This window comes from Chlorocebus sabaeus, chromosome 11 (assembly GCF_047675955.1).
Source record: "Chlorocebus sabaeus isolate Y175 chromosome 11, mChlSab1.0.hap1, whole genome shotgun sequence".
Taxonomy (NCBI): domain Eukaryota; kingdom Metazoa; phylum Chordata; class Mammalia; order Primates; family Cercopithecidae; genus Chlorocebus; species Chlorocebus sabaeus.
Genome location: NC_132914.1, coordinates 49,605,330 through 49,614,533, shown reverse-complemented (window position 1 = coordinate 49,614,533; position 9,204 = coordinate 49,605,330). Strand labels below are relative to the sequence as shown.

At 51.2% G+C, this 9,204-nt stretch overlaps 1 protein-coding gene across 6 annotated transcripts in view; it reads right to left on the bottom strand.

Moving 5' to 3' along the window:
* Positions 1–5,963: 5,963 nt before the first annotated feature.
* Positions 5,964–9,204, bottom strand: part of ACVRL1 (activin A receptor like type 1) — a 30,172-nt gene continuing 26,931 nt past the window's right edge. For all 6 annotated transcript variants that reach the window (XM_008003306.3, XM_073020760.1, XM_037997092.2 and 3 more), the window contains one exon: positions 5,964–8,719. In XM_008003306.3, coding sequence (XP_008001497.1) covers positions 8,585–8,719 — 135 coding nt within the window. In that variant the 3' untranslated portion in view covers positions 5,964–8,584. The remainder of the gene's footprint in view (positions 8,720–9,204) is intronic.

The window sequence follows — 9,204 nt, the reverse complement described above, 5'->3', positions numbered from 1 at the left end:
TACAGGCGTGAGCCACCGCGCCCAGCCAAGGGTCTTCTTTAAGTCTTTCCCCAACCCTAGGTCACATGGGTGTTCTCTTACATTTTCTTTTACTAGCCTTACAGTGTGGCCTTGTACACTTTGGTCCTTAATCCATGTGAAGTCCATCTTTGTAGACGATGTAAGGGAGAGTCCCAACTGCATTTTCTATGTGAACAGTGATCCAGTATTTCCAACACTATCTAAACAATCTAACCTTTCTTCACTCATATTTTAACAGCTTTATTGAGATATAATGTACATACCATACAATTCATCCATTTAAAGCATATAATTCAATGATTTTCAGTATATTAACAGAACTGTAAAACCATTATCACAGTCTATTTTAGAACATTTTCATCACCCCTCACAAAACCCTGTATTTTTTAGCCATCATCTTCACTTTTTTTTTTTTTTTTTTTTTTTTAAGACAGGGTCTCAGTCCATAGCCCAGGCTGGAGTACAATGGTGTGATCTCAGCTCTCTGCAACCTCTGTCTCCCAGGTTCAGGCAATTCTTGTGCCTCAGCCTCCTGAGTAGCTAGGATTACAGGTGTGTGCTACCACGCCTGGCTAATTTTTAAATTTTCAGTAGAGACGGGGTTTCACCATGTTGACCAGGCTGGTCTCAAACTCCTGACCTCAGGTGATCTGCCTGCCTTGGCCTCCCAAAGTGCTGGGATTACAGGTGTGAGCCACCGTGCCTCTTAAAATGCTAGGATTACAGGCGTGAGCCACCGTGCCTGGCCTGTTCCTGGGTTCTTTATCATGTTCTACTTGTTTATTTGTTTACTTGTCTGGTACTATTCTATTTTTCTGTGACTGTCTTATTGTCTTCTGGGGTAAGTCTCCCCCTTTGCACTTCTTTACAACTGACTTGGCCAAATTCACATATACTTTGATCCAGGAATTCCACATTTTAGAATGTATCTTACAGAAATACTTGAATAAAGAAAAGTGATATATACACAAGTTTATTCACTGCAGCCTTGGTTGTAATGGCCCCAAACTGGAAAAAAACAAAACTTCCAAAAATAGGGGACTGGTACATTCAAAGAGTGGAATATTACACTGTTTTAATTTTCTGTAGAGACTAATTCTTTCTTTGTTGCCCAGGTTGGACTCAAACACCTCGGCCTCCCAATCCCAAAGGGCTGGGATTATAGGCGTGAGCTACCACACCTGGCCTTTAGTTCTTTATTTTATTTTTTTTGTTCCCACACTACTCCAATGTAGATGCATTGGCTTTTGAATCATGTGAATGCATAACATAGTCAGAAAATAACTTAAAATAAAGAAAATTGACTTAGCTATTCATGAACTTATACTCTTCCATATAAATTTAGAATAAATTTGTTGAATTACTAAAACAACAGGTGGGCTAGGTGTGGTAGCTTGCACCTGTAATCCCAGCTACTCAGGAGGCCCAGGTGGGAGGATGAGTTGAGGCTGGGAGTTTGAGGCCAGTCTGAGCAACATCTGAGTAAGATTTCTATCTCTAAAAAAAATTAAAAGTAAAAAAAATTAGCCAGGATGGTGACATGCACCTGTAGTCTCAGCTACCCAGGAGGCTGTCTCAGGAGGATTGCTTGAGCCTAGGAGTCTGTGACCAGCCTAGGTGATATAGCAGGACCCCACCTCAAAATAAATAAGTAAAATCCAACAAAACAGCTGGAATTTTGTTTTTGTTTTGTTTTGTTTTATTTTTTGAGACAGCATCTCACCCTGTCTCCCAGGCTAGAGTACAGTGGCATGATCTCAGCTCACTGCAACCTCCGCCTCCCGGGTTCAAGTGATTCTCCCGCCCCAGCCTCCAGAGTAGCTGGGATGACAAGTGCCCACCACCACGCCCAGCTAATTTTTTATATCTTTAGTAGACATGAGGTTTCACCATGTTGGCCAGGCTGGTCTCAAACTCCTGGCCTCGAGTGACCTGCCCACCTTAGCCTCCCAAAGTGCTGGGATTACAGGAGTGAGCCACTGGGCCCGGCTACAACAGCTAGAATTTTGACTTGGATAAAACTCTTTGCTCTTTACGCCTCTGCTCCTTCCATCAAGTGTCAAAAATGCAATAGAGATATGAGGGCCTGAAGCCAGGATAAGGCCCTAGTTGGGTGGCAACCAGGACTGGAAAACAGTTAAATCAAGAAAATCTCCAAGTTGTATATGCTGGCTGTTGGTTTTCTTTTAAACACTGGTCACTTAGAACCATCTATGCCACTTTTTTCTATGTTTGCCTTACTGTTTTCTTAAGGAGTTGCATCTCTGGAGAAGAGGGGGAAAGAATCATTGAATATAAAATCTTTAAAACATCTGTCCGTGAGCAATGACTGCTTAAAACACCAGTGGCAGGCAAAGTCTCATCACCCACCTGGCGGCAGCTTATCTCAACTGCAGGCCCAGCGCGTTAGCACAACTACCTTTGTCAAGCTGGACTTACAAATCAGAACCCAAGAAGGGTGGTAGGGTCTGCCTCAAAAACTTGTTTGCGTTCTTTATTTTTCTAAACATCAGTTCAGCCTCTTGGCCTGAAGGATCATAGATTCCAAATTAGTAGACTCAAAATTAATGAGATTTTCCAGTAACAAGCTTGAGACTAAAATTATGGAAAACGCACTAATTATAGACTGTCTAGCCACCTAACCACCACTTGGATCCAAGCCTCTGGGAGGAGAGGAGAAGGGAAGAGGACGGTCCTCGATGAGACCTGTGCTGGACTGTCCTTCCTCTAGGTGCTGCTGCCCATTTCCCTGGCCTGAGGCCTCCCAGCACCCAGTGCTTCCTGCCTCAGGGCTCCTATCCCAACCCAGGCCAAGCTGGGCCCCCCCTTCTGAGACCTGTGTGAGCCTTCAGGCCAAATTCCTGGAGACTATAAAATAGGGCCCACGTGGAGGTAGGGGAATGCTTTCTCTTCAGTTCTGGGAAGCAGTATGAGGTGGGGGTGTGGAGTGGGCAGTGCTGGGAGAAGGAAGAGGGGTAGAAAAGGCAGACAAAATGCCCATTATACCCAAGCCTGTCGATTTCCTTTTTTCATGTCTTTATCAGTGTTTGTGACTAAGCTTCTTATCAACAGGAAACGCCTGCCTGAGGGGATGAGGCAGGTCCTGGGGGCTGGACATAGGACAGGGAATTCTGGGTAGTGCATGGTGGCTAGGCAGCCAGACTGAGTGGTCTCTCCTTTCCCAGGACCCAATAAGGTTCTCAGGCTCCTTGCCTTGGCATCTGGTGGATCCTTTGATATACACAGGAAGACAGCACACCAGACATGCCCCAAAGCCAGAGGGTCTACAGGAGGGAGCCCTGGGTGGGGCTCCAGCCCTGACCCTCTGTGATCAAGGAAGGTCGCCAAACAGCTCAAGCTATAATATGGGAATTGTCTTTGCCCCTCGTCTCCACCAATCACCAGTCCCCCTCCTTTCCAGATGAAGAGGCCAAGCAACTGGCCAAGGTCGCAGATAACTTAGTGACAGTCACCTCAACTGGCCCTTGTAAGTCTGTTTCTGCATCTGAGCCTTCAGAGGCTGGTGTGTGTGTCGAGCATCCAGGTCTGGGACAATGAGGTACTTGGTACAGACCTCTAGATGAAGAAGAGGAGGGGACTGCAGCACTGACTGACCTCCTACTGTGTGCCAGGTGCTCCAAAAATATTGATCATGAGACTAGGATCCTTATCTTTCAGATAAGGCTCCCAGGAAAGGAACAGACTGCAGGTCAGATTTCCCAAGAGGTGAAGATCTAATCTTAGCACTGAAAATAAATGCCCATGAGGGATGTCTGGGCCAAGCAAGGCTTTATGGGTGGCTGAAAGAAACAGGTTTATCTATCTAGACATCTTTCTTCAAACCAGCAGAAGACTGAATAGAGAAACAGGAACTGGCTGTTCTCCTGGTAGGAGAGGTGGGAAGGGTTTTTGCAGAACAGAAGATGGGTTACCTGGCTTCCTGTTCCTTACCCTCTGCCTATTAGTTGCCCTTGAGCAACCAGATTCTGTTTCTGGTGATGCTGGTAATAAGGAAATTCCCTTTATTTCCCTGCCCATGTGTCTCCCTGGACAACCCCACTCTCCCCCTGCCTCACCATTCGCTCCTGCAGCTGGGGATGTAGGTCAGTAAGAGTGGGTGGGTGAGAAAGAACAGAGAAGAGACTCATCCAGACATGACACCCTGCAGGGCAGCAGTGACAACACTTTAACCTGAAAACTGCCTGAAAATAGACTGTGTGTCTATGACATTATGCAAATCATATGCAAAGTCAAGAAGCCCTCTGTCTCTATTTCGAGCAAACTGAATGTGGCCCTGGTGGAAGCAGCTCATTCCAAGAGTCGCCCACCCAGAGTGACGATTGCACAGCTAGCATCAGTCCCAGCCCTGGGAGACTGGACACAGGACGTGCACCCCACTCCACCCCCAGGACAGGGACTTCTAGGTGTGAGGGCTTTGCCATCTCTTGGGCTGTTGATCATAATGTTGGTGAGGATATGGAGGAAACAGCACCCTCCTTGGAGGTTGGTGCAAGGCAGGACTGAGGGAGGATGGTGCCTTGGAGGGTGGAGAGGAGAACTGTTGGTGAGGCCTTGGCAGGGGAATGGGTGGCCCTCCACATCAAGGCTCCTGCTCCAGGAGCTACCCTCAGCCCCACTGTGGCATGCTATGGCACCTATCACCCCTCAGGGTGATACCACACAGATGGTCCTCTCCCTCTTTGTCTAGATAGGGAAACTGGGGCCTGGGGTCCCCGAGGAAGTCAGGGCAAAGCTGCAGAGAAGCAAAGTGAGCAGTGGGTTTTTTTCCTCCAAAGGCAGGCAGGTTCCCTGAAGTCTACTTGTAGGCAGGGGCTCGGACAGGGTGACTTCCCAAGGGCTCTTCGCAAGAACTGGAGAGCAGTGAGCCAGTATTGCCACGGATCCTGCTCAGCGTTCACGTACCCCTTTCTCTGCAATTTCCCCACTGCCCTTCTCCCAACTCTCCAACCATAGTCTGGACACCATGGGGAGGACACAAGGACAGAGTCTGGTAGGCACAGGGGGAGGGGAAAGGCTGCCTTTGCCGGATGCTAGCAACGCTCCTATTTCCTCAAAGCTGGTCTGAGGCCGGGTGCCCCAATCCTCTGGGAAGACACTATGTTGTGTGGGGATCCATGAACCCCAGATAGGAGGTTCCAGGCATGAGGCTGCCTTGGGGGTGCAAGGGGCCACAAAGTCATCTGTGGTGTCAGGTGTACCCTCCCCACGTTTCCCGAAGAGGGCATCCAGCACAAAGGCACAGATTTTCTAGGCTGGGCAGTCCCACAGGCCAGGACCCTCTCAGCTTCTTTTAGTACCTGCTTCCGCCACGGCATGTCCCCGCCCCGAATTTCCGGGGGTGAGAATGGGATGTGTGTGTGAAGTGCTTTCTGATCCCAGGACAAGGTAGGTCCCCAGGGAAGGGGATCTTCCCATGCTGGGAATGGGGACTGACTCCTGGCAAGATGGGGACCCCGTGTGAGAAGGGAAGTGAGAACAAGGAATTGAGGGGGCGTCCAAGTTGCCGGTTTGGAAGCAGAAAGCTCTTTGCTGGGTGTGGTGTTCGGGGGACAGTCCCTGCACAACAGCAGGTCAGCGAGCACACGGATGCTGGCGCCCGGGGGTGGGGAAGGCTGTCCCACCCGGCCGGCCGGGAAAGGCCCGCGGTCCCTGTGTGGGGACCGGAGGCGGCCGCTGGGCAGCCCTCCGCCAGCAGAGGGCGACGTGGCAGGTGCGGCGACCAGGCTGCTCCCAATCTGGGGTAGGAACTGAGATTTGGGCCCCCGCGGGGGTCTGAGCAGGGAAATGAGGAAACTGTGACCTGTGTAAGGGCAAAGCTGGGCGTGTATCCTGGGCCCCTCTCCTCCCCCGATCCGTCTGGTTCTATCTGGACCTCTGGGACGGGCCACTGCAGAGGCGTCGGCCTGGGAAGACTCTGGAGCTCAGGATTTAACCATGGTTTATTGCAGACCTATTGTGTGCCAGGCACGAGCCCAGTGCTCCCACAAACAGTGTCTCCAGGTAGGAGGAGTGTAATTTCGACCCTGCCACACCTTCCTGCACTCAGACAGAAGCATGTGCAGACTGCTCTCAGCAAGGCCACCTCCTTCGCTCCCTGGCCGTTGGGCCCCTTCTCTCTACCTGTCTCCTGTCACTCCACTTCCTGCCCCAGGCCTTCTCTTAGGGATTTTCCAGACTTTGGGGAGCTACTGCTTTCAGGTTCTGGATGTGGGGTCTCGGCAGGATTTTGTCCCAAAACCCAGTAGAAATAAAATCCTTCAAGAGGGAGATGATTCGTGGGCTGGGTGGATTCCAGTGACCAGAGGACATGCAAACTCTGCCCTAATGATCTGGGAACCTAGCCCATCCATTTAGCTTTCTGTTTTCACCCAGTTTCACTTCCTGGTTCTCCTCTGAGCCTTGCACAATGCTGGGAGACAGGCCTAGAAAAGTGCCACCATGAGGATGGTGGAAGACACACATAAGATGCCAGACTGGGGAGGCTACTCTGGGTCATTACAGCAGGAGCAGGGAGAGCTTTCTTCACTTCCCTATCCCTGGTTTGAAGACTACTAGGCCAGATCTTCCCAATCTTAGGGCTGTCCATGTCCATAGCCTGAGTCCCCACCCTTGCTCCTTATATTCCTCAAGCTCCCCTCCAACCCACTTCCCTGCATCCAGGGGCCACGGCAACCTGCTCCATACGTGAGCATACATACATCCTTGACATTTCCAAATGCCAGACTCTCTGTGTGATTCTCTAGAGCTATTGAATTCACCTGAGACACACTCTCTGGGCCTGGCCAGGGGTGTGGGCCTGAGCCAGAGGCCAGTAGGGGAGCTGGAGGCTTCTTGGATGGAGCCAAATTTCTTTTGACCTTGGAAGACTTAGAGGAAAGCGCCCTGCAGTCCTAGGGCACAGTAGACTCTGCCACAGAGAGGACCGAGGGGCTGGCTTGTGGTCAAAAGGCCCAGAGCTGTCTGAGCCCAAGGGTGGCCACTGGCATGGTTTTAGGTAAGAATTGGAGCTTGAAGACTTAGACTAGGAGGTGCTCCAGACACTCCTTGAGTCAGGTAAAGTTATTTTCTTTTTTTTTTTTTTTTTTTTTTGTATTTTTTAGTAGAGACGGGGTTTCACCGTGTGAGCCAGGATGGTCTCGATCTCCTGACCTCGTGATCCACCCGTCTCGGCCTCCCAAAGTGCTGGGATTACAGGCTTGAGCCACCGCGCCCGGCCTAGGTAAAGTTATTTTCAAACCCCCATCTTGAGGCAAATTGGCAGGGGCTGGAGCATAAGTAGTAAGATGAGACTGAGGAAGTTAGCTCTGATATAGGCTGAAACGTCAGAGAACTAGAGCTAAGGAAGCCTCAAAGGACATTAGGACCAAATCTTCCAATATGTAGATAAGAAACAAAGGTCCTGGCCGGGCACGATGGCGCACACCTGTAACCCCAGCACTTTGGGAGGCTGAGGTAGGCGGAACACCTGAGGTCAGGAGTTCACGACCAGCCTGGCCAACATGGTGAAATCCCATCTCTACTAAATATACAAAATTAGCCAGGCGTGGTGGCACATGCCTGTAATCCCTGCTACTTGGGAGTCTGAGGCAGGAGAATCATTTGAACCTGGGAGGTAGAGGTTGCAGTGAGCTGGGATCATGCCACTGCACTCTAGCCTGGGCAACAAGAGCGAAACTCTGTGTCAAAAAAAAAAAAGAAAAAGAAAAAAGAAAAGAAAAGGTCCTGATACAGGCCTGCTTTTGTCACATGGAACAAATACCTGCGGTCAGACCTGGGTCTCCTGACGCCCACTGACCTTCTCCCTGCCACACTTGGCCTCGACATCCTCTCAGTTAATCTGAAAGTCCTGGGCCTTACCCATCTGACCTGCCCCTTCTCCACTGGCCTGTGATCCTGCCACATCCTCAGTAGGACCTCTTAGGTTTTAATGCCCTAGTAACTCAGGCCCCAGCTCTCCCAGGCAGCTGACATTCAGCAAGCTGCGCTCTTGTTGAGGAGACAGAAAGCCCAAGGCATCATGGAACTGAGATACAAACCCATGGAGAGAAACTGATGGGCCCTGGCTCTCTGGAGCTTGTGCCAGAGGCTGAGGCCTGGCAGGGAAGTGTGTGCCGAGGGCTGGACAGGGCCCTGTGCCACCCTGGCAGCTCTGGTGGAGCAGTGGGGTTGATCAAGGGCAGGGGGCAAAGTGCAGGCCCAGGCTCTGAGTCTGGGACTGGGATTCCCTGGCTTGGCACTCGGACTCTGGAGCCTTTTTTGCATCCTGTCCTGGGAGTGGTAGGGGGTGCACCCTGCTGGCTGTAGCGGGTGGGGAGAGAGCCAGGCGTCAGGGAGCCTGCCGCTTTGAGCAGGCTAGACGGCAGGGGATCAGATTTCAGCCCAGCTGTATTTTGGGCTGGGTGGGCTGGGGGCCGAGCAGGCGGGCACAGCTGCCCGTCCCCAGCACACACCACACTCACACTACCTCTACCCAGATAGGGCACCATCCACTACCCCCACCCCCCACCCCCCTGCAGGCAGAGAGGAGTCAGGTGCTCCTGGGCTACTGAATCACTTTGGGCTTCTCTGGACTGTTGCTAATTTTCTGTAGTGTCTTCTTGATCCGCAGCGCGGTGAGTCGGGCAGAGGGGTTTGGGTACCAGCACTCCCGCATCATCTGAGCTAGGCCTGAGAGGACCTGGGGGTTGGGAGAGAGGTGCAGAGGAGAGGAGGGGGTTGGGAGAGAGATGCAGAGGGAGGTGGGTCAGAGAAGATGGAAAGAAGGAGATGAGGAGGATAGCCAGTAATGGGGAGACATAAGCCGGAGAGAAAGGATGGGAGGAGGGAGATGAGAGCATTGGACAGGAGAGCGAGAGGAAAGACAAGCAGTGAAAGGGAGAACAGAGGATGACAAAAAATAAAAAATGGAAGAGGAAGAGAGTAGAGTGAGAAAGGGATGGAGAAAGACAGGGAGGACGGAAAGAGAGCACTCAGATCTTCAGGAGCACTCAAGCCCCCCTGAGCAAGCAGTGTCTGTGAAACACCTTACCCCCATCCCCACCTTTGCCAAGATCCACAGGAAGGGGCAGATTCTTCAAGCCTGGGGGCTCCCACATCCCCATCCACAGGCTAAGACCCCAGTGCAGAGGGCAGTGTCTCCCAGTCCCTCCATCAGCCATGGCT